This window comes from Somniosus microcephalus, chromosome 11 (assembly GCF_052327205.1).
Source record: "Somniosus microcephalus isolate GS21.2 chromosome 11, FLI_Smic_1.0, whole genome shotgun sequence".
Classification (NCBI taxonomy): domain Eukaryota; kingdom Metazoa; phylum Chordata; class Chondrichthyes; order Squaliformes; family Somniosidae; genus Somniosus; species Somniosus microcephalus.
The window spans coordinates 84,622,737-84,648,988 of record NC_140997.1 but is presented as its reverse complement, the minus strand read 5'-3'; the positions used below and the strand labels follow the sequence as shown (position 1 = coordinate 84,648,988).

The following is a 26,252-nucleotide window of genomic DNA, read 5'->3' as shown; positions in this document are numbered from 1 at the left end:
CTCATGCAATGCCAATGAGAGAGATGGAAAACTATTCTGTCACCAGCTTGCGGGGATGCACCTGTCTCTCCTTCCCCAACTTCCGCATCTATGTCAGCCCCAACAATCTCCAGGACGGCTTCCTCCCAGGGGGCGAGCTGGGCTAATGAGGGCGGCCCTCCTCCTGTCCTGGCTCGCTCTCTCCTGTTGTGAGCTCTCTTTTCCTGCAATGAGGGAGACAAGTGGAGGTTGAGTGAGAATGAAGGAGTGAGTGCAGAGATTGCATAGCATAGATACTTAGAAGGAGACAAAGATGGAGTGAGGTTGCAAGACCAAGGGCCCTCCCTGTGTGTTGTCAGTCGTGTTCAAAGCATCAGAGTGAGAGGGAGTGTGAGGGCTGCATGGTGGAATAGTTATGTGAATGTGAGCATAGAGAGAGAGGGAATGGGTAAGGGTGCATGGATGTGAGTGTCAAGTGGGATGTGGAGGAAGAGATTGCTAAATTGAAACTTATAAAATTCTGGCAGGACTGGACAGACTAGATGCAGGGAGGATGTTCCCGATGGTCGGGGAGTCCAGAACCAGGGGTCACAGTCTAAGGATAAGGGGTAGGCCTTTTAGGGCAGAAATGAGGAGGAATTTCTTCACCCAGAGAGTGGTGAACCTGTGGAATTCTCTACCACAGAAGGCAGTAGAGGCCAATACATTAAATATATTCAAGAAGGAGTTGGATATATTTCTTAATGCTAAAGGGATCAAGGGGTATGGGGAGAAAGCAGGGACCGGGTACTGAACTTGGATGATCAGCCATGATCGCATTGAATGGCGGAGCAGGCTCGAGGGGCTGAATGGCCTACTCCTGCTCCTATCTTCTTTGTTTCTATGTTTCTATGTAAAGCTGAATGCTGGTGAGGAAAGGCAATGGGGATCAGATTAAGGGTGATGGAAACTTCATACAGTACTTACTTTTCCAGTGCGATGAAGGTCATGGAATCGTTTCCTGCACTGCATCCAGGTGCGCCGTGTGAGCCCCAAGGAGTTGACTTCACCAGCCACCTGTAGCCACACAGCCTTGGTCTGACTGGGAGGCCTCTTCCTCCCTGAAGAAGGGAACAGGACCTCCCTGTGGGCCCTAGCACCATCCAGCAATGCCTGGAGTGAAGCCTCATCAAATTTGGGGGCAGCTCTTGCCCTCCCGCCGGCCATTGCTCCTGCAGGCTCCTGTGCCATCTTAATGGTAAAGTTTGGAAGCCTGCAGAAGAAGCAAGGCTTGCTGTGGGCCCTAAAAACAGCAGCAATGATGATGTCATATTCTGCGACTTTCTGACTGGAAATACTCAATTGCCAAGGCTTCCCACACGTTGGAAGTCAATTGGCCAATTGAGTGAAAATTGCATCAATCTCACAGACCCATTTAGATTCTTGTGGGAAACACCAAATTCGGGGAACCCGACAATTCCACGCACCTGAGTTAAAATCGAGCCCAATTTGTGTCTGTCTTCATGAAAGAGAGGGACGATGCAGACATTGTAGTTAAGGAGGAGGAGTGTGAAATATTAGATGAGATAAGCATAGTGAGAGAGGAAACATTAAGGGGTTTAGCATCTTTGAAAGTAGATAAATCACCAGGCCCGGATGAAATGTATGTGTTAAGAGAAACGAGGGCAGAAATAACGGAAGCTCTGACCATCATTTTTCAATCCTCTCTGGCACCAGGCATGGTGCCAGAGGACTGGAAGACTACTGACATTGTACTGCTGTTTAAAAAGGGAGAAAGGGATAGACCAAGTAATTACAGGCCAGTCAGCTTAACCTCGGTGGTGGGCAAATTATTGGAAAAAAATCTTAAGGACAGTATTAATCGTCATTTACAAAGGCACAGATTAATCAAGGACAGTCAGTAGGATTTGTAACGGAAAGTCGCGTCTGACAAAATTGATTTAACTTTTTGAGGAGGTAATGATCAGTGTTGTGTATTTGATGTAGTCTGCATGGATTTTAGCAAGGCCTTTGACTAGGCCCCACATGGCAGGTTTGTCAGAAAATTAAAAGCCCATGAGATCAAAGGGTAAGTGGCAAATTGGATCCAAAATTGGCTCAATGGCAGGAAGCAAAGGGTAATGGTCGACGGGTGTTTTTGTGACTGGAAGACTGTTTCCAGTGGGGTTCCACAGGGCTCAGTACTGGGTCCTTTTGTTTTTTGTGGTGTATATCAATGACTTAGACTTCAATGTAGGGGGCATGATTAAGAAGTTTGCAGATGATACAAAAATTGGCCAGTGAGATAGTGAGAAAGATAGATGAACTACAGAATTTGTTCATCCCAGATTGGCATAAAAATAAAACAAAAAAGGTGACTCAACCGTGGCTAACGAGGGAAATTAGGGATAGCATAAAATCCAAGGAGAGGACATATAAATTGGCCAAAAAAAGCAGTAATCCAGAGGATTGGGAGTAGTTTAGGATTCAACAAAGGAGGACAAAGGGATTAATTAAGAAAGGGAAAATAGAATATGAGAGTAAGCTTGCAGGGAACATAAAAACTGACTGTAAAAGCTTTTATAGATAGGTGAAGAGAAAAAGATTGGTGAAGTCAAGCGTAGGTCCCTTGCAGTCAGAATCAGGGGAATTTATAACGAGGAACAAAGAAATGGCTGACCAATTAAATACATATTTTGGTTCTGTCTTCACAAAAGAGGACACAAATAACCTCCCAGAAATTACGGGGAACATAGGGTCTGATGAAAGGGAGGAACTGAATGAAATCAGTATTTGTAGGGAAATGGTGTTAAGGAAATTGATGGGATTGAAGGCCGATAAATTCCAGGGCCTGATAATCTACATTCTAGGGTACTTAAGGAAGTGGCCCTAGAAATAGTAGATGCATTGCTGATCATCTTCCAACATTCGATGGAATCTGGAACAGTACCCATGGATTGGAGGGTAGCTAATGTTACCCCACTATTCAAAAAAGGTGGTAGAGAGAAAACGGGGAATTACAGACCGGTAAGCCTGACATCGGTAGTGGGGAAAATGCTAGAGTCCATTATAAAAGATGTAAGAAGTCACACAACACCAGGTTATAGTCCAACAGCTTTATTTGAAATCACAAGCTTTCGGAGCGCTGCTCCTTCGTCACCTGTGATTTCAAATAAAGCTGTTGGACTATAACCTGGTGTTGTGTGACTTCTTACATTTGTCCACCCCAGTCCAACTCCGGCATCTCCACACCATTATAAAAGATGTAATAGCAGAGCACTTGGAAAACAGTGACAGGATCGGACAAAGTCAACATGGATTTACAAAAGGTAAATCATGCTTCACTAATCGGGTGGGATATGGGCAGCACGGTGGCATAGTGGTTAGCACTGTTGCCTCACAGCGCCAGAGACCCGGGTTCGAATCCGGCCTCGGGCGACTGTCTGTGTGGAGTTTGCACATTCTCCCCGTGTTTGCGTGGGTTTTCTCCGGGTGCTCCGGTTTCCTCCCACAGTCCAAAGATGTGCGGGTTAGGTTGATTGGCTATGATAAATTGACCCTTAGTGTTAGGGGGATTAAATACATGGGGTTACAGGGATAGGGTGGGATATGTGTTGGTGTAGGGGTTATGGGGATCGGGTGGGATATGTGTCGGTGCAGGCTCGATGGGCCGAAATGGCCTCTATCTGCACTGTTGTGATTCTGTGAACAATTCTGTGATTCTGTTCTGTAATCTACTGGAATTTTTTGAGGATGTATCTAGTAAAATAGAAAAGGGAGAACCAGTGGATGTGGTGTATTTGGACTTTCAGAAAGCTTTCGATAAGGTCCCACATAAGAGATTAGCGTGTAAAGTTAAGGCACATGGGATTGGGGGCAAGGTATTGACTTGGATAGAGAACTGGTTGGCAGATAGGAAGCAAAGAGTTGGAATAAACGGGTCTTTTTCCGAGTGGCAGGCAGTGACTAGTGGGGTACCGCAGGGATCGGCCCTTGGACCCCAGCTATTCACAATATATATTAATGATCTAGACAAGGGAACTAGATGTAATATCTCCAAATTTGCAGATGACACAAAGCTGGGTGGGCGTGTGTGCTGTGAGGAGGATGCCGAGAAACTACAGGATGATTTGGACAGGTTGGGTGATTGGGCAGAAGCATGGCAGATGCAATATAACATGGATAAATGTGAGGTTATCCACTTTGGTGTCAAAAACAGGAAGGCAGATCATTATCTGAATGGCAATAGATTGGGAGAAGGGGAAGTGCAACAAGACCTGGGTGCCCTTGTGCACCAGTCGCTGAAGGTAAGCATGCAGGTGCAGCAGGCGGTTAAGAAGGCAAATGGTATGTTGGCCTTCATAGCGAGAGGGTTTGAGTACAAGAACAAGGATGTCTTGCTGCAGTTGTACAGGGCCTTGGTGAGACCACACCTTGAGTATTGTGTGCAGTTTTGGTCGCCTTATCTGAGGAAGGATATTCTTGCCATGGAAGGAGTTCAGCGAACATTCACCAGGCTGATACCTGGGATGGTAGGAATGACGTATGAGGAGAGATTGGGTCAATTGGGCTTGTACTCGCTAGAGTTTAGAAGAATGAGAGGGGATCTCATTGAAACTTATTAAATTCTGGCAGGACTGGACAGACTAGATGCAGGGAGGATGTCCCCGATGGTCGTGGAATCCAGAACCAGGGGTCACAGTCTAAGGATAAGGGGTAGGCCTTTTAGGACAGAAATGAGGAGGAATTTCTTCACCCAGAGAGTGATGAACCTGTGGAATTCTCTACCACAGAAGGCAGTAGAGGCCAATTCATTAAATATATTCAAGAAGGAATTGGATATATTTCTTAAGGCTAAAGGGACCAAGGGGTATGGAGAGAAAGCAGGGACCGGGTACTGAACTTGGATGATCAGCCATGATTGCATTGAATGGCGGAGCAGGCTAGAGGGGCCGAATGGCCTACTCCTGTTCCTATCTTCTATGTTTCTATGTTTCTATAGCTGTAGACTGCAGGAAGATATCATTGTACTGGTCAGGTGGGCAAAAAAGTGGCAAATGGAATTCAATCCGGAGAAGTGTGGGGTGATGCATTTGGGGAGGGCTAACAGGGCAAGGAAATATACACAATAAATGGTAGGATACTGAGAAGCATAGAGGAACAGAAGTACCTTGGAGTGCATGTCCACAGATCCCTCAAGTTGGCAGAACAGCTAGATAAGGTGGTTAAGAAGGCATATGGGATGCTTGCCTTTATTAGCATAGAATATAAGAACAGGGAGGTTATGCTTGAACTGTATAAAACACTAGTTAGGCCACAGCTAGAGTACTGAGTCACCACATTACAGGAAAGATGTGATTGCACTGGAGAGGGTACAGAGGAGATTTATGAGGATGTTGCCAGGACTGGAGAATTTTAGCTATGAGGAAAGATTGGATAGGCTGGGGTTGTTTTCCTTGGAACAGAGAAGGCTGAGGGGAGATATCTCGGAGGGTTCTGGGGCTGGAGAAGAATGCAGAGATAGGGAGGGGCGAGGTCATGGAGCGACTTGAAAGCAAGGATGAAAATTTTGAAAACGAAATTTAATTGGAATAGAAGGATTAGAGGGGTGTTGAGAATTTTTTTCACCCAGAGGGTGGTGAGGGTCTGGAACTCACTGTCTGAAAGGGTGGTAGAAGCAGAAACCCTCATCACATTTAAAAAGTACTTGGATATGCACTTGAAGTGCCGTAACCTACAAGGCAACGGACCAAGAGCTGGAAAGTGGGATTAGGCTGGATAGCTGTTTTACGGCTGGCACAGACACTTTGGCCGAATGGCCTCCTTCTGTGCCATAAATTTCAATGATTCTATGATTTATTTTGTTAAGTTGTGTTTGCGCCTGTCCATAGTGCGAAGTGAAGTTACACAAACACTGGTGGTGTTGTCCTGTTTTTCAGAGGATTATACCTGACAGCGATATTCTACAAGGATGATGACATAATTGTGACACATGAGGAACAGATTCCAGTGGTAGACATGGACGATTCATATTCCAGCTCACTGATGCAAGATTTCCTTTGGTTCACAAAGGTAAAGGGATGAAGAGAACCGCCAGATTATTAATGGGATCCTGTTTGATGTAGCTTCCTGCAGTTGAGTAAATGTTCATGGAATATACTGAATTGTGTGAACCAAGAAGCTCCTGGGTTTGGTCACTGCTCTATGCTGAGTTAACATATGGTTCCTAGCTTTTATGAATAGGAACATGGATTACAAAAGCAGAGGTGGTGCCAAACCTATAATAGTGATTGGTTAGGCTGTAGTTGTGAGGAGTTTTGAGCACCCTACTTTTGGAAGCATGTCAAGGCCATGGAGAGGGTACAGAAGATATTTATTAAGACAGTAAGAGGTGAGAGGCTTTAGTTATGAAGACAGCCTAAAGAAACTAGGTTTTATTAGAGGGGATGATTGAGAAGAGATCTGGTAAAGGTATTCACAATCATGAGAGATTTGGTCACGGTAAATGGGCAGAAACTATTCCTACTTGGTCAGTGAGTTGGTAACTAGACGGCATAAATTTTAAATCATCACTAAAAGGATGAAGGGAAAGGTCAGGAGGAATTTTTTAAGCAAAGGGTTGTTAGGACATGGAATGTCTTACCAGAAACAGTGGGGAAGTAGAATCCATAATAGCTTTTAAAGGGAACATTGAATATTTGAAAAAGAAAAAAATTTAAGGTCTGGTAATAGAACAAAGTGGCTGGCTCTTTCACTAAGTCACCACAGATGCAATGGACTGAATGAGCTCCCTCTATGCTGTAAAATTCTATGGTTGTATCTCAGCCAGGGCAATTGACCTTTACCTTCAGGGTGAAGGGAGAGTGAATCGGTCAGCGCTCGTCCTCAGTTTTCTACCCTCTTCCCCCGTGTTTTGTGTAGGTGCAAGCTTGTGAGTTGTTTTCCTCAATAGCTGTGTCATTTCCCTGAGGAGCTATCCTTCCTACTCAGATTAATAGCAGCATGGACACCCCCAGAACTGCAGCACCTCCACTGGTCGGAGTGTGTGATTGCAGCGTGACAAGTTTATGCAGGCTCTTTCAATTAGAAATGCTGACATAGGAATTTATAACAAAACAAGTTGACAGGAATACATAAGATTTTTATATTATATATATTTTAATTAATATCAGCTCTTAAACAAATTACAAATACTCAATTCCCGCTCATGGCATGGAACCGATGTGTTGTTTGGAGGTTGTGGGTTACATCCCACTGTGATTATAAAATTATACAAGATCAGTGGCCAGGATTTCAGTGGTGTGATGGTGGGTGGGTGTGACTACTGAAACTGTGATAAACACCCAACAGCACAATCTTACATTCTGTTCTTCCAAATTTGGAATGTGGCTGCAGAGAATATTGTCAGCTTGAAACACCATGGTGAAGTACTGGTGGATACAGGGGCCTTTGGGTACGGGAGTGAATTCAGATTATCAGAAAAGTGTATAAACTAGCAGCAAAGTGTGTTAGCCGAAATGTGATCGTTCCCATTGTCTGTTGGCACACTGATGATTTCCACTTCCTTTCTGACACAGGTATCGTGCATGTGGGAAGACAGTCGATGGCTGGGTCAGTGTATGAGTCCCTCCTTATCGTCCTGCTCATCAGTACTGCAGGCTCGGCATAAGATGCTTGTAGCAGTTGCTCAACTGCAGGTGAGCCTGAAAGTTTCCTCTAAATTCTTTGAACTGAATTTATATAAATTAGAGATGCCCCACTCCATGTTTTGCGATGTCTATCCCATTCATTGTAACAGACTCCACTCCATGTTTTGTGATGTCTATCCCATTCATTGTAACAGACTCCACTCCATGTTTTGTGATGTCTATCCCATTCATTGTAACAGACTCCACTCCATGTTTTGTCACAGATGCAGTTAAAAAGTGTTCAGTGGTTATGTGAGCTGCGGGAGGTGGGTGTAGTGACCAGCATGCACAATATATGGGATTCATGGAAGCCCTTTCTTTTAGTTTTATTTTATCTCTCCCCTCTTTTGTTGACCAAGGTTGTTTAATTACACAAGTAGAGCTCTTGTCCTTTAGGGGTATGTACAGGTCTTGTATTCTACGGAATACTCCTTGAACACCTCCCACAGTTCACCTGCATTTTAACCTATTAATGGTTCTGCCCAGTCTATTGTGGTCAATCCCTGCCTCATCCCTCCAAAGTCAGCCTTACTTAAATTTAAAACCTTGGTTCGTGACTCACCCTTCTCCCACTTAAACCTAATACTGAATTCTATCATATTTTGGTCAGTGTAAGCTCGGTGTTCGCTTACCGTTAGATTGTTGACTAATTGATGAGTACTGGCCTGTGATTTTAGGCAGGAATTCAGGTCCTGTTTTGGAACATTGCTTCAGATATTAAGGCCATTCATCGAATGGTCCCATTTCAAGGTGTCAGCGAAGTTCTCACTGCTTACTATAAATGTTTCTGCTAAGAGATGTGTTTTCATCGACATTCATTGTTCTCCTGGGCACTCTGAAAGCTGGCCTCAACAGCTCAGTGATTGCATCATGGAAACCAAATTATCTGTCTCTTGTGTTCAGCTTATTACAGGTCAGTAAAAAGTAAGACAAAAAGATAAGACTTAAAAAGAACTTTAATTGTATGGCACTGGAGGGGCTGAACAAACTGTTCAATAATCTGAGGTACAGTAGCTGGCAATAGATTACAACTGATGTCATCAACCCTAGAGCAAAAAACAAGAGTTAGTATCTTATACTGACTGCCAACATGGCAAACTCAGTAATAGGTCACTTGAAACTCACATATATGTAAAAAAAAATTATATTTACTTTTCTATTTGCAGTGAATATGTTTGTGGTGAATGTATATGATCACATGACAGCTGTTGGAAGGTGTGTTTTTAATGTATGAGGGGCAATGTTCCCTTTAAGCAGCGCGGCCGTGCAGCATCTGGAGCTCCCACACAGCTGTCTCACTGGCTTTTAAATGGGAAAAATTGCGCGATATTTTGAATGGGCCGTGCAGCCCCTTAAAGGGGCGGTGCAAAGAGAGTCTGGGCACCGAGCCTGGTGTCATCTAGCCCTACAACCCTCCGTGATATCTGCGCTCCTCCAATTCTGGCCAACCTCAATTGACCATTCACGATTTTAATTGCTCCACCATTGGCGGCCGTGCTTTCAGCTGCCAAGGCCCTAAGCTCTGGAATTCCCTCCCTAAACCTCTCTGCCTCTCTCCCTCTTTTTTCCTCCTTTAAGACGCTCCTTAAAACCTTTTGATCATCTGCCCTAATATCTCCTTATGTGGCTCGGTGTCAAATTTTATTTGCTAATACAGCTGTGAAGCACCTTGGGACTTTTTACTACGTTGAAGGCGCTATACAAATACAAGCTGTTATTGTTGTGTGTGCTGTCTATTTCTTTTTGCTTTGTGCTGTACTTTGCACTTGTCTGCATTAAAGTTCACCTGCCATTGTTCTACCCACTTAAATATTTTATCCAACTGTAATTTCTCAGCTGCCTCCTCTGATGCCACTGCCTTTCATAGTTTGGGATCATTGGTAAATTTCACCACTTTGCATTGAGGTTCTGAATCCCTGCCATTGATGTAAATTAGAAACAGTAGTGGTCCCAGACCGAGCCAAGGGTCACCTCACTCGGCACTTCTCCTGCAAGGACTGTGTAGACCCACCTCTTTCCTCTCCCCTGATTTCCCCTCAGCCCTGTTGGAAGATACTGCAGCCAGTTCTCAGCTTTCTACATCCAATGTGGCTCACAGAATCACAGAAACCCCACAGTGCAGATAGAGGCCATTTCGGCCCATCGAGCCTGCACCGACACATATCCCACCCGATCCCCGTAACCCCTACATCAACACATATCCCACCCTATCCCCGTGTATTTAATCCCCCTAACACTAAGGGTCAATTTATCATAGCCAATCAACCTAGCCCGCACATCTTTGGACTGTGGGAGGAAACCGGAGCACCCGGAGGAAACCCACGCAAACACGGGGAGAATGTGCAAACTCCACACAGACAGTCACCCGAGGCCGGATTTGAACCCGGGTCTCTGGCGCTGTGAGGCAACAGTGCTAAACACTATGCCACCGTGCGGCTCAGATCAGAATTAAACCTGTGTCCGTCCACATTCAAGTCTTTTTTAGGAACAGGTTGTAAGGAGATTGATAATTCTCTACTTAAAATAAAAATCAGCTACCGTTCTCCTGACTGCTGCAGCCCGATGGAGATTGGGTGAGGGCTGGACTTGGCTTGGCTGTGTTTGAACAGCCTGCTGGCTTTCACTGTTCTGGCTCACATACAGGAATGGGCTCTCGAGTGAAGTACTAGGTGTGGTTGGTCTGTAGCCCAATTCTAGCACCCACACCACTTACTGGATAGGCCCCAAGAAATCCTCTGCTACCACACCAGATCTTTCCACTGATCTGAGTACAACCTTTCATTAAGTGCAAACTATTGCAAAAAACACTGCTTAAAATAAAACTTTAATACTGTAATACAAGGAGTCAAAACCAAGCAGGCCTCAGGGTGAGTGGAGTTAGAGGCTCAGGGATAATTGGACCAGGGCATGTACATGTAATTCAGTCTCCATTTCAAAGTCAAATATTCTATCCTTATTTTTCATATTTCCTATGTCCACATTTATAATGGAAACTGCTGTAATTACACCCTCCCGCTAGAGGGAGCTTTACTCTGTTTCTCACCCGTGCTGTACCTGCCCTGGGAGTGTTTGATGGGCCAGCGTTGAGGGAGCTTTACTCTATATCTGAGCCATGCTGCACCTGCCCTGGGAGTGTTTGATGGGCCAGCGTTGAGGGAGCCTTACTCTGTATCTAACACATACTGTACCTGTCCTGGGAGTGTGTGATGGGAACAGCGTAGAGGGAGCTTTACTCTGTATCTAACCCGTGCTGTACCTGCCCTGGGAGTGTTTGATGGGCCAGCGTAGAGGAAGCTTTACTCTGTATCTAACACATGCTGTACCTGTCCTGGGAGTGTGTGATGGGAACAGCGTAGAGGGAGCTTTACTCTATATCTAAGCCATGCTGTACCTGCCCCGGGAGTGTTTAATGGGATAGTGTAGAGGGAGCTTTACTCTATATCTAACCCGTGCTGCACCTGTCCTGGGAATGTTTGATGGGACAGTGTAGAGGGAGCTTTACTCTGTATCTAACCCGTGCTGCACCTGCCCTGGGAGTGTTTGATGGGCCAGCGTAGAGGGAGCTTTACTCTGTATCTAACACATGCTGTCCATGCCCTTGGTGTGTGTGATGGGAACAGCGTAGAGGGAGCTTTACTCTGCATCTAACCTGTGCTGTCCAAGCCCTGGATGTGAACTAACATTTTGTTGAGGAAACATAAATAATTTGTTTTTTAAAATAATTCTGATTCTTTAGGAAGAATGTGAAGGCTTTAGAAAGGGTGCAGAAAAGATTTACAAGAATGGTTTCAGGGATGAGGGACTTCAATTACGTGGATAGACTGGAGAGGCTGGGGTTGTTCTCAGAGCAGAAAAGTTTGAGAGATTTGACAGAGACTTTCAAAATCATGAGGGGTCTAAACAGAGTAGATAGAGAGAAATTCTTCCCATTGGCAGAAGGGTCGAGAACCAGAGGACACAGATTTAAGGTGATTGGCAGAAGATCCAAAGGCGACATGAGGAAAAACTTTTTTACGATCTAGAATGCACTGCCGGAAAGCGTGGTGGAGGCAGATTCAATCATGGCTTTCAAAAGGGAATTAGAAAAGTATCTGAAAGAAATAAATTTGCAGGGCTACGGAGAAAGGGTGAGGGAGACGGATTAGCTGAAGTGCTCTTGCAGAGAGCCAGCACGGGCTCGACGGGCCGAATGGCCTCCTACTGTGCTGTAATAATTCTATGATTCTATGATTCACAGAATTGTGTCCCAGATGACCTTGATATAATTGTTACAGCAGTTGTTTGGTATATGTGAGATAAGTTTGAGGGAGTAGCAAAACCATTTAATTCAACTATTGCGATGTGTTATAATACAGGCTTCATTAGCAGTGTTTTTTAACACACATTTACATTTACTTGTTTACGGTTCTGTTTTTGAAACAATCTGTTGTGTATGTAACCTGTTCCACCTTAAGAGAGCTTAAGCCTGTTCCACCTTAAGAGATGTACTACTTTCTCAGGCTGCTGTAGACGTAATACCGGGGGTGAACACACCGGTATATAAGCACTGTGCAGTAATCTTGTATTCAGTATAGTCCCTACCTCCAACCAGTAAAGACCTGTTTTTATTGTTACTCATTAGTCTGTTTTAATTAACTAAATAATTCACAGACTTAACACTGGCGACGAGTCAGGTTCTTACCCTGCGGCAGTTATTCCACGGCGGTTGAAGAGAGGTTTCAAACCCCACCACTCACCACCCCACTGGAAGTGACAGGCATTAGGGCCCTGAAGCCTCCATCAGCTTGTGAACCGGAGTAGAAGACAGGACTGGGGGAAGAGAGAGGTACAGGGCGATAGCGATCGGCAGATAAGGGCCGGGCCACTTTGAAGTGAGGGGCGCAGCCGGGCCATCGATCGCATCCGCTGATAAGGGCCGCACTCGGGGGCTGAAGGGAGACGGCGTTGGGGGACGGGTGAAGACCGCCAAGCACGGGAAAACCGCCATTTTGTGGGCGGAGGACGACGGCAAGAGCGGGAAGCCGCCATCTTTGATAACAAGTAAAGAAAATAAAATCTGAGAAATTGCAAATCTACAATGCCTAAACACGGGAATATTAGCACCTTTGATAGTGACCTCGAAGATTGGGCCATATATGTTGAAAGAGTAAAAAATTATTGTAAGGCCAATAAAATTCGTGACCAAGATAAAGCTCTAACATTATTAAATTTAATGGGTGCGAAGACATACGGGCAATTGAAACACCTGTTATCACCAGATGAACCGGCGGATAAGACGTTCGATGAGATTGTTACTGTCCTGAAAGATCATCTAAACCCCATGCCGCTGATGCTAGCGGAACGATTTAAATTTTACGACAGAAGGCAGCTACAGCATGAAAGCAATGTTGAATATTTGCTGGAATTGCGTAAATTAGCGAAATATTGCCAGTTTGGAACGGGACTGACAGAGGCACTTCGAGACAAATTTGTGTGTGGTTTATTTAAACAGGATACACAAAAGCGACTGCTCGAGGAGAATGAGCTGACGCTGGAGAAGGCGGTCACTATGGCAGCAGCACACAAAGCCGCAGCGAGAGGCACGGCAGTAATGCAGCTACGGTCACCGGAGCTCAGTGCACACAAATTGGGTGTGAGTTCTGGCAAATGTTATCGTTGTGGAAAGACAACGCATGATCAGAACCAGTGTTGGTTTAAAAACCAAGAATGTAGAACTTGTGGTAGGCTTGGACATATAGCTAGAGTATGCAGGTCAGCGAAGAAGACCAGCAACAAGAAGTCACCGCAAGGGAAATACGCAAAGGTACACAAGGTGGCCGAACAGGAGTCCGATTCAGACGCAAGCAGTATTGAACTGGCTAGCTTAAGGGTACTCAACGTTGGTAGGGGTGCAGACCTCCAGACAATTTGGGTTACTCTTCAGATAGAAGGAGTCCAAGTAAAAATGGAATTGGACACTGGATCGGCATTGTCGGTCATGAATAAGAAAGATTACAGAAGGTTATTCCAACATATTCCCCTACAGGATACGGAGATTATATTGACAACCTACACGGGGCAGAGAGTGTACCCCATCGGGACAATAAAGGTTGCAGTGGCCAACAAGGGCGAAGGAAGTCAAATAATGGACTTATATGTGCTACCGGAGGGAGGTCCACCACTACTAGGCCGGGAGTGGTTTAGAAACATAAATATGGACTGGCATTCGCTAAAAGCCATAAAGAGTGAGAACTCGGTGCAGATAATCAGCCCAGACTCTAGAACTGATGATGGTAAGACCAACCCATGTGCAAAAGACAAAGTTTCAGCACAGAATTCCACTGAGCAACAACAACATAGTTTAACAGAGAATTCTGAGTCTGTCAAGTCTACTGATATGCACATTTTTGAGGGACACTGGGCTCGAACTCAACTCCATTTCAAACTACAACAGCAATTAGAACAAATGATTCGCCGTTTTGAGCAAGAGATGAATGAAATAAAAAAGTTCTTTGTTACAGAGTGGGAGAACCTGGAAAGTCAACAGAAGCAACTGATGGAGAAAATGGAGCAGGAGCACACCAACCATCTGCGCGAGGAGGCCGAACGAATCAAAGCTGATTCAGGTTCTGAAGGTGCGTGCCATAATCTGGTGTCAGAAGAGTTAACGGTCAGCCAACTCCTTCATATGCTGAGGGACAAGACTCTGAAATGGGAAAAACTTGAACACGAGCTGCGATCTTCAAAGGAAAAGGGTTCGGAGCTCTCAAAAGTCATTGAGATGGCTGATGTGACGACACAGACTGAAACGACTGCAACAGAGCAGCCATTGGATGCCAAAAGTACGCTGACTCACGTCAATGTAGAACAACAGACCGCTGAAACAGCTGCTCCGGTAGAGGGATTGCATAGTCCGATCAATCAATCTCCAAAGGAAGTTGAAGTATTAAAATCACAAATGAGGTCACTAGTAAACGACTTGCTGAAAGCCCAGAAAAAGCTGGATGCAGAGGTACACATGAAGAAGTCTCTTCAGGAAAGATGTCTGGATTTGGAACAAGAGCTGGCTAACGTCCAGCTGGGTATGGAGGAAATAGACGACTCTCTCACTGGTCTAGCTCAGGACGACACCGAATATTACCATGACCTGGTGGACGACACCGAATATTACGATGTCCTGTCCTGCCCAGCTTGTAACTTCGACTCCCAAAGTGCAGAAATCATGGAGGAGCACCAAAAGTCTACGGAACATCGGGAGAAGCTGGCTCTACGACGGAAACAGGAGGAAGAGAAGGAGGAACTGCGCATGCAGCTGGCAGCTGTGGCAGCTGACAATGGAGCCCAGAGAGTCTCCAAGAAGCAGAAAAGGAAAAGTAAAAACAGAAGATGACCCATCTGAACCATTATCACCTCTACCAGATCACACACGTGGTCCCTCCGAACGGAGCCAAATCAGTTCGGAAGTTCAAGCTGTTAAATCCATGAAAGGACTATTGAATGAGTAGCGTGAACCGACTACACCACAGAGATTGAATCTGTGAACTGTTTTCCGCAGAGACTGAATCTGTGATATGTTACGTTAAACATGAAGTTATATATGAATATATGTTATTACGTTATGTTAAATGGGGGGGATGACTATAAAGCTAAGAAGGGAGGAGTGTTGTGTATGTAACCTGTTCCACCTTAAGAGAGCTTAAGCCTGTTCCACCTTAAGAGATGTACTACTTTCTCAGGCTGCTGTAGACGTAATACCGGGGGTGAACACACCGGTATATAAGCACTGTGCAGTAATCTTGTATTCAGTATAGTCCCTACCTCCAACCAGTAAAGACCTGTTTTTATTGTTACTCATTAGTCTGTTTTAATTAACTAAATAATTCACAGACTTAACACAATTTGTCAGCCAGTCTGAGAGATATAATCAGGTCAGGAAGCTTCCATAGATAATGAGAAAAGGAGAAAACCAATAAGAATATTATTGATATTTTAGTTTAGTGCTGTAACAGGAAACTATTTATTTATTATTTTTTACTAGTTGAGGAACATAGGAACAGGAGGAGGCCATTCAGCCCCTCAAGCCTGTTCTGTGATTCAAGTAGATCATTGCTGATCTCTCCCTCAACCCCATTTACCCACCTTATATCCATATCCATGATACCCTCACTTAATAAAAATCTGCCAATCTCAACTGAAAATTTCAACTGAACCATCATCCACAACCTTTTGGGTGAGCGAGTGCTAGATTACCTCTACCCTCAGTATGAAGGAGTTCTTCCTGATTTCACTCCTAAATGGCCCAGCTCTAATTTTACAATTATGCCCCCTTATCCTGGATTCTCCCACTAGAGGAAATCCCGCTGCCATTTTAAACACCTCCATTAGATAGAAACATAGAAACATAGAAGATAGGAGCAGGAGTAGGCCATTCGGCCCTTCGAGCCTGCTCCGCCATTCAATGAGATCATGGCTGATCATCCAAATTCAGTACCCTGTCCCTGCCTTCTCCCCATATCCCTTGATCCCTTTAGCCTCAAGAAATATATCCAACTCTTTCTTGAATATATTTAATGAACTGGCCTCCACCGCCCTCTGTGGCAGAGAATTCCACAGGTTCACCACTCTCTGGGTGAAGAAATTCCTCCTCATTTCAGTCCTAAATGGCTTACCCCTTATCCTTAGACTATGACCCCTGGTTCTGGACTCCCCGGCCATCAGAAACATCCTTTCTGCATCTAGTCTGTCCAGACCTGACAGAATTTTATAGGTTTCGATGAGATCCCCTCTCAATCTTCTAAACTCCAGTGAGTATAAGGCCAATTGACACAATCTCTCCTCGTACGTCATTCCTGCCATCCCAGGTATCAGCCTGGTGAATCTTCGCTGGACTCCCTCCATGGCAAGAACGTCCTTCCTTAGGTAAGGTGACCAAAACTGCACACAATACTCAAGGTGCGGTCTCACCAAGGCCCTGTACAACTGCAGCAAGACATCCTTGTTCTTGTACTCGAACCTTCTTGCTACGAAGGCCAACATACCATTTGCCTTCTTAACCGCCTGCTGCACCTGCATGCTTATCTTCAGCGACTGGTGCACAAGAACACACAGGTCTCTTTGCACTTCCCCTTCTCCCAATCTATTGCCATTCAAATAATAATCTGCCTTCCTGTTTTTGCCACCAAAGTGGATAACCTCACATTTACTTATAGTGCATTTGCCATGTTTCTGCCCAATCACCCAACCTGTCCAAATGGTACTGGAGTTTCATGACATCCTCCTCACAGCATACCCTCCCACCCAGCTTTGTGTCGTCTGCAAATTTGGAGATATTACATCCAATTCCCTCGTCCAGATCATTAATGTATATTGTGAACAGCTGGGGTCCTAGGACCGATCCTTGCGGTACCCCACTAGTCACTGCCTGCCACTCGGAAAACGACCCGTTTATTCCAACTCTTTGCTTTCTGTCCACCAACCAGTTCTCTATCTAAGTCAATACCTTGCCCCCAATCCCATGTGCCTTAATTTTGCATGCTAATCTCTTATGCGGGACCTTATCGAAAGCCTTCTGAAAGTCCAAATACACCACATCCACTGGTTCTCCCTTATCTATTTTACCAGTTACATCCTCAAAAAATTCCAGTAGATTAGTCAAGCATGATTTACCTTTTGTAAATCCATGTTGACTTTGTCCGATCCTGTCACTGCTTTCCAAGTGCTCTGCTATTCCATCATTTATAATGGACTCTAGCATTTTCCCCACTACTGATGTCAGGCTTACCGGTCTGTAATTCCCCGCTTTTTCTCTGCCACCTTTTTTGAATAGTGGGGTAACATTAGCTACCCTCCAATCCATGGGTACTGTTCCAGAGTCTATTGAGTTCTGGAAGATGACCAGCAATGCATCTATTATTTCTAGGGCCACTTCCTTAAGTACCCTGGGATGTAGATTATCAGGCCCTGGGGATTTATCGGCCTTCAGTCCCATCAATTATCCTAACACCATTTCCCTACAAATACTGATTTCTTTCAGTTCCTCCCTTTCATCAGACCCTATGTTCCACGGTATTTCTGGGAGGTTATTTGTGTCCTCCTTTGTGAAGACAGAACCAAAATATGTATTTAGTTGGTCTGCCATTTCTTTGCTCCCCATTATAAATTCCCCTGATTCTGACTGCAAGGGACCTATGCTTGACTTCACCAAACTTTTTCTCTTTACATATCTATAAAAGCTTTTACAGTCAGTTTTTATGTTCCCAGCAAGCTTACTCTCATATTCTATTTTCCCTTTCTTAATTAATCCCTTTGTCCTCCTTTGTTGAATCCTAAACTGCTCCCAATCCTCAGGATTATTGCTTTTTCTGGCCAATTTAAAGTCCTCTCCTTGGATCTTATGCTATCCCTAATTTCCCTTGTTAGCCACGGTTGAGTCACCTTTTTTGTTTTATTTTTATGCCAAACTGGGATGAACAACTTCTGTAGTTCATCCATTCGGTCTTTGAATGTTTGCCATTGCCTATCCACCATCAACGCTTTGAGTGCCATTCCCCAATCAATCCTACCCAACTCGCTCCTCAGGCCATCGTAGTTTCCTTTATTTAAATTGAGGACCCTAGTTTCTGAGTCAACTACTTCATTCTCCATCTTAATGAAGAATTCGATCATATTATGATCACTCCGACCCAAGGGGCCTCGTACAACAAGATTGCTAATTAATCCTTTCTCGTCACATAATACCCAGTCTAAGATGGCCTGATCTCTGGTTGGTTCCTCGACATATTGGTCCAGGAAACCATCCCGTAAACACTCCAGGAATTCCTCTTCCACAGTATTGTTACTAATTTGGTTAGCCCAATCTATATGTAGATTAAAGTCACCCATGATGACTGCTGTGCCCTTATTGCACGCTTCTTTAATTTCCCTTTTAATGCCATCCCCAACCTCCGCCTTACTGTTTGGAGGTCTATATACCACTCCCACTAATGTTTTTTTCCCCTTAGTATTCCTCAATTCTACCCACACAGATTCCACATCATCAGAGCTAATATCCTTCATTACAATTGTGTTAATCCCTTCTTTAACCAGTAATGCTACCCCTCCTCCCTTTCCTTTTTGCCTATCTTTCCTGAATATCGAATACCCCTGGATGTTGAGTTCCCAGTCTTGGCCATCCTTGAGCCACGTTTCCGTAATCCCAACCAAATCATATTCGTTTACCTCTATTTGCACAGCCAATTCATCCACCTTATTACAAATGCCCCTCACATTAAGACACAAAGCCTTCAGGCTTGTTTTTAAAACGCTCTAAGACCTATTAGAATTATTATTTACTGTGGCCACGTTTAATTTAAACCGTTGATTTCTCTAACTGCCACTTTTGTTTTTCTCCTTCCTATCTTTTGCTTTTATCCTTGTTTCCCTTTCCTCTGTCTCCCTGCTCAGGTTCCCAACCCCCTTCCATTTTAGTTTAAACCCTCCCCCACAGCACTAGCAAACACTCCCCCTAGGACATCGGCTCCAGCCCTGCCCAGGTGCAGACCGTCCGGTTTGAACTGGTCCCACCTCCCCCAGAACCGGTTCCAATGTCCCAGGAACTTGAATCCCTCCCCCTGGCACCATTCCTCTAGCCACGTATTCATCTGAAGTATCCTTCTATTTCTACTCTGACTAGCACGTGGCACTGGTAGCAATCCTGAGATTACTACCTTTGAGGTCCTGTTTTTTAATTTACCTCCTAACTCCCTATATTCCGCTTTTAGGACCTCATCCCGCTTTTTACCTATATTGTTGGTGCCTATATGCACCACGACAACTGGCTGTTCACCCTCCCCTTCCAAGATGTTCTGCAGCCGCTCGGAGACATCCTTGACCCTTGCACCAGGGAGGCAACACACCATCCTGGAGTCTCGTTTGCGGCCGCAGAAACGCCTATCTATTCCCCTTACAATTGAATCCCCTATTACTATAGCTCTGCCACTCTTTTTCCTCCCATTCTGTGCAGCACCTTCAACCTTCTAAAATCAAGGAAATACAAACCAGGTTTATGTAACGTGTCCTCATAATTTAACCCTTTAAGCCCTGGTGTCACTCTGATCCTTCTTCTTATGCTCTTTATTTTGCAGGGACTGCTTGGAACCCAGGACCTTGGCCACGTGTACTTTGAACCCATCAAAGACAAGCATGGGAATGTGCTGATCGTCACCCTGAGGGAGTTGAGCTCATTCCAGAGTCTGGAGAATGTCAGGTGGATTCCCCTGTCCAAGTTCCAGACTCAACGCAAGTCATTCTCCTCACCAGAAGACCCCACGGCACTGGACATCCTGCTGTCGACTCTCCATGTAGGATAATGGTTATAAAACAGAGTCTAAGTATCAGCACACAGCTCAAACCAGCATGAAGTAGGCAGGGAGGAGAATTGGCTCATTTGTAGTTATTTGGAATTTCACTTGATTGTAGTGTAATATTACTCACTAACCTTTTGTCAAGGGCCACAATTCCAACCAATGCCTAGTTCAGGGGTGACCCTGCTGAGGTCCAGGTCTATGCCTGTGATCCTCTCGCGGTGAGATCATGTGCATCCATGGACAGCTGACGAGTGGAGACCAGGCACGTGTCACAGGAAGAAGAATATGCTCTAGGACTAGTTCTATCTTATTATGTTAACAATAGCATCTCTATTGTTTTAATTTCCTGCTTTTTCTTCATATCCATTAACATCCTTTCTTTCCAAGTACATATCCCTATCCCTTTTAAACCCCTCAGTTGAATTTGCTTCTAGGCCCTGATTCCATATTTTCACAATCCATTGTGTGAAGAAGGTGTTTCTGGATTTGCTTTTCACCAGCTTAGCCCTGTTGCCTGTATCCTAACCTACATCTAGGCCCGGTCTCCTGTCAGTCCTGTCCTCACTCACCCACGTTGGCCCTAAATCCCACAATGCTTTCAATTGAACATTCTCATCCTAGTGGTTAAATCCTTCTATGGCCTTGTCCCCTCACCATCTCTACCACCTCAGCCAGCTTTACCAGCCCCCCACAAAAGCTGACACACAGGCTGGAGTGAGTTATACACAGGATGACACACAGGATAGAGTGTGTTGAGCAAGGATTATGCCATGGAATTTGTGTCAGAATGCTTAACTCATTCATCTGAAACCCCCTCTCAGCTGTTTAAGTGCTGGAGTTAACCCATTCATTTTAAATGGTTAAAACTCCCATCAAGCCACCAGAGGTGGCAGGTTCAATTCACAGTCTGTGTTCAGTTATATGATCTCATCTGGGCAGCAGTTGAGATGCTACAATGGTGCTGGGACTCTTGATGTCCTTTCTGCAGCCAGCAGATGTTATGTGAGGAATAGATTTGTTTTGTGTCCATTTCACTGATTTTTTTAACACCTGACTAATTGCTCGAAGTCTCCGATATTGAATGTTGATCCGCTGCTTTCTGGAGCCGTGAAACCACATTCTAGTATTCTCACCGTAAACATGTATCTCAGCTAATTGTAGAAACAGTGACATTTTAATGCAAACGTTATGGCCAAAATTTTCTGGGGTCTGTGCGGGCGCGATTGGAGGTGGATCAGGTGGGAAATTTGAAAAAAGTTGGAGCGGGTCGGGAACCCGCCGTCATCCTGCCCCCACGTGCATTTCCCTTGGTTGCGTTTGCAGGTGCGGCAGCGACCCGACCGGCAGAGGTGGGCGACCAAATTCAAATCATTAACAGGTAGTTGTCAGACACTCAAGAGCCTTTTTCAGCCTACCTTTTGAATTTCCCTGGCTGCCCAAGGGATTCACGCAACTCGGTAACCACATCTGTCAGCGTGAGGTGTGAGTTGAGTGACCATTGCTCCAGCTGATTAGTTGACAACATGAAATGTACTATAAAAGCTCCCACCTCACAGCTGATCACTTTCCTCAGGCAGAAGCTGTTGCTGGCTACATTCCCAGCACATATTTAGCTTTCTACAGGCTGCAAGTGCTTCCAGCAGTTGCCATCCAGTCTAACCTCATTGTTACAACCTATCACTCTGTAAAGTCTGTGGGTTGTGCAGTTAATAAATACACAGACTTCAGAAGTAACAAACAAACAGGTCTTTACTATTCGAAGGTCCGGGCGAATCTGCCCCAGCAATCATGCCACAACACTTATATACTGGTGTGGTCACTATCGGTATTACAGTATACAGAAGCCAAACAAATAGTGCCACACCTAAAGTAGTTCCCTTAAAGGTGAACGGTTACATTCAATAGTTCCCTTAAAGATAGACGGGTACATACACTACAATCCTCCCTTTTTAGCTTATTACTTACAGAGTCCCCGTTAAACATACATATCTTCAAATTCCTATAAAACAAATTACAGATATAATCTCGGTGGAGTCAATGTCATATAAAACAATTTACAGATATAATCTCGGTGGGAACAGTTCACAGGTTCAGTCTCTGCGGAAACAGTTCATAGATTCAGTCCCTGATCTTGACTCGTTCCGAACAACATTTCTTTGGTGTAGCCGGTTCACCTGGCTAACGTGACTCCTCCATAGCCTTTTTCTTGACGTAACAGCTTGAACTTTCGTCCTGTTGAACCAGCAGTGCGGACTTTTACAACCAACTGGCTGTCTTGACATTTTCCAGTTTTTCAACTAATTTAGCTCCTTTCGTAGTGTCCTGCCTGAGATGGTAGAAGTGCTAATATTTTAGACAGTTATTATCTTCTGCTTCTTCTTTTTCTTTTCTGCCTTTTTGAAACTCTCGGAGCTCCTTTCTCGGCTGCCAGCTGTAGCGCCACCAACTCTCTATGTTCCTTAGACCTTAAGTGCTTCCTCCGGATTTCAGCACTTTGGGAGTTTTCATCACAAGCTGGGCAGACCACATCCTCGTAATATTCAGTGTCACTCAACAGGTCATGGTAATATTCGGGTTCGTCCTGAGTTAGGCCAGCGAGAGAGCCTTCTTCTGAAACTAGCTTTTCGGAGGTTGCCGAGTTAATCCCCTCCAGAATTGTAGCCTGGGCCTGTTCATACTGTTCTTTCCACTTCTCACACTCTGCTTGTAAGGAGTCGTAGAGAAGAACTGGAATAAAATCCCGGCTTCCTGAAGATTCCTCTTCATTTGCTTCTTTCGCAATTTCCTGTTGGAGTTCAGCCAAGGCTGCTATGCTATCTGCCTCTTGAAGTCTCACTGCCATCAAATCTTCTTTATTCTTGCAGTCTATCTCAGTCATTTTCCATTTATTTTCATTTAACTGAGTGATAAGCTCCTCTTGCAACATGGCCACATTATTCACATCAGGTAAAGAAGCGTTTCTCTTTTCCATGTCCAAGATTTTTTTCTGCATCTCTTTAAGTGCACACTGCGATTCAGCTTCTCTTAACCTTGCCTGCACTAGCTCCGTCTCCAATTGCAGAACAAAATCCTCAGTGTAGCGTGGTTTGCCTTTATGCTGTATCTCTAGATCATGCAAATATTCTAACTCCTGAACATCATAAGGGAGGTGTGATCAGTAATTGGTCACGATGGCTCTATGGTCGCTCTCTGCTTGAGCCAGCAGGTTCTGTTGTCTTTCCAGACTCTCCCATTCGGTGTCATAGAACTTTTTCATTGTTTTCATCTCTTGTACGAGACGGTAACTTAATTGTTCGAATTGTTGTCGTACTTTGAAATAACGTTGAGTTCGAGCTCGGTGTTCCTCCGTAATGCATATGTCTGTGACTTGAACAGACTCAGAATTCTCTGTCTTTATGCACGCCATCGTTTTTCCAACCTTAGTCAGTGAGTTCATGTTAACCTTGTTTTTCATACGTGGGCTGGACTTATCGTCTTCCGGCTCAGAGTCTGAGCTGCTTGTCTGCACCGAGTCCTCACTCATCATTGCTTGTAGGTAGTGCCATTCCATGTCTATTTTCTTGATCCACTCCCGTCCTAGAAGTGGTGGTCCTCCCTCATGTAGTACATACAAGTTCATTCTTGGGTGTTCTTTACCCCTATCTCTCACCTTGACTCTTATTTTTCCCATGGGGTATACTTTATGCCCCGTGTATGTCTGCAATACGAACTTGGTATATCTTAAGGGTATGTGTGAGAATAGCCGGTGGTAATCCCCTCGATTTATGACTGATACAGCTGATCCAGTGTCCAACTCCATTTTCACTTGGACTCCAGCTATTTTTAGCATGACCCAGATAGTTTGTAGGTCAGCTTCCTTACTCACATGGTGGATACTCAGACTACCCAGCTCCTGGCCGTTTGGATCTGAGTCTGGATTCTGTTCGTCTGAACTCTGCTCAGCCCCCTTGTATACCTTGTTGTACTTTTCTTGTGATGGCTTCCTTTGGTTGTTGGTCTTCTTCCCTGACCGGCATACCTTAGCGATGTGACCCAGTTTGCCACATTTCCTACATTCTTGGTTCTTAAACCAGCATTGATTCTGGTCGTGTGTTGTCTTCCCACAACGATAGCATTTTGTTGTACTCGAGGTAATTTGGTCCACCCCGAGCGCCGCCGCCTTTAGTTGCATTTCCGCCGTTCCTTTCACGGCGGCTTCGTGTGATGCGGCTATAAGGACAGCCCTGTCAAGTGTAAGGTCGTTCTCTTCGAGTAGGCGCTTTTGCGTCCCTTCCTTGGACAATCCGCCTACGAACTTGTCTCGCAGTGCCTCTGTCAGATTCCCTCCGAACTGGCAGTATTTCGCTAGCCTACGCAGTTCGACCAAGTATTCTGCATTGTTTTCGTCTTTCCGTTGCGTTCTTGCATAGAATTTGAATCGTTCAGCCAACATCAACGGTGTGGGGTTCAAGTGGTCCTTCAGAACAACCACAATCTCTTCGAAAGACTGATCCGCCGGTTTAGCTGGTGCTAGTAAATCCTTCACGAGCCCGTATGTCTTTGCGCCCATCGAGTTTAACAATGTTATCGCCTTGTCGTCTTCCTCTATTTTGTTGGCTTCACAATAGATCTCGATGCGTTCCACGTACGTGGCCCAGTCTTCTATCTCAGAATTAAAATCATTAATAGTCCCTCGCTTAGGCATCTTTCTTCCCTTGGGAGCAGCACCAGTATTTCTTTAAGTATTCTTATTTATTTGTTTGTTTCTAAGATGGCGGTTTTCCCGCGAAAATGGCGGTTTCCCGCTCTTCCTTTCTCGCCCCGCCCACTTCAATGGCGGTTTCCCGCTTCTGGCGTCTTCTCCGCCTAATGGCGGCTTCCCGCGTTTCTTCCCGGTGGAAGGGGTACGCTTCCCCCACAGTGGACAGGTTCAGCCGCTGGCTGGCTACCGCACAGCTCCCCTTACTCGGCTATGTCTTTTCCTCCCGCCCGCACGGCTCTACCGGCGCTGGGTACACCCCGTTAACGGAGGACAGTTCAGCCGCTGGACTGGCTCTCGCGCAGTCTCTCTCTCCGTACCCGGCTCTGTCGCACTCTCACCCGCACGTTCGGTGCTACCGGCCCTGGGTACCCCGTTGGTGGAGAACAGCTCAGCCGCTGGACTGGCTCTCGCGCAGTCTCTCACCCCGTTTTCGGCTGTGTCTCTCACCCACTCCTGCACGTTCGGTTTTGCCGGCTCTGAGTACCCTGTTGGTGGAGAACAGCTCAGCCGCTGGACTGGCTCCTCGCAGTCTCTCTCTCCGCACCCGGCTCTCACCCGCACGGTTCCCGTTCGCCTCCCCAGCCCTCTCGCAGACCGGTGTTTCCCTCCCCGGCTGCGGCTGGGTTTCTCTTCCCGCGCCTACTCGCAGGCTTAGCGCTTCGTGGCTGCGGTCGCTGCCCGGAGTTTTCCCCCGATCGCGGTCCGGCTGTCACCCGATGCCGTTGGACCCGACTTTAGGCCGGCACAGCTCCCCCTCGACCGAGGTCGCATGCTCTGCCCTTATCCTCCGGATACTTCTACACCTTCCCCTACTCACAGTCTCTTCGGCCGCCTTGTTTCTTGCTGGTCGGCTCACTCCGCACCGTGGCAGAAGGGTAGTCAGTGCCTGTTGCTGATACAGCTTTTGTTGTTAGTCTTCCTGCTTTCTGTTGTTGCAGCCTCGTGTTTTCTTTTGGTAGCACGACGAGGGCGGTTGTCTCTCTTCGACGCTCTTCGTTGCTTTTGGTAGTCTTGCCGCAGGGTACGATCGGACTCGTCGCCACTGTAAAGTCTGTGGGTTGTGCAGTTAATAAATACACAGACTTCAGAAGTAACAAACAAACAGGTCTTTACTATTCGAAGGTCCGAGCGAATCTGCCCCAGCAATCATGCCACAACACTTATATACTGGTGTGGTCACTATCGGTATTACAGTATACAGAAGCCAAACAAATAGTGCCACACCTAAAGTAGTTCCCTTAAAGGTGAACGGTTACATTCAATAGTTCCCTTAAAGATAGCCGGGTACATACACTACACACTCCATTGGCAGCTTGCTCCTCTGATCTCTACTTGACCTGCCATCTATTCCATCAGCATGGACGCCATTTATACTGTGTCACCTTGGTCCTCAGAATTGGACCACGATGAGCCCCAACACCAGCAGCACCAGGCACACCAGCAGTACCAACACCACCACCAGCCTTCTCCTCAACCACCTGATGCTACACAGGACAGAGGGCATCAGCGCAGAGCTGAACCACACCAGAGGCGATACCCCCA

At 45.5% G+C, this 26,252-nt stretch overlaps 1 protein-coding gene across 1 annotated transcript in view; it reads left to right on the top strand.

The window, feature by feature from the left end:
* Positions 1-26,252, top strand: part of ankfn1b (ankyrin repeat and fibronectin type III domain containing 1b) — a 242,534-nt gene that overhangs the window by 75,247 nt on the left and 141,035 nt on the right. The window contains exons 9-11 of the mRNA XM_086000915.1: positions 5,898-6,030; positions 7,536-7,655; positions 19,748-19,963. Of these exons, the coding sequence (XP_085857041.1) occupies positions 5,898-6,030; positions 7,536-7,655; positions 19,748-19,963 (469 nt within the window). The remainder of the gene's footprint in view (positions 1-5,897; positions 6,031-7,535; positions 7,656-19,747; positions 19,964-26,252) is intronic.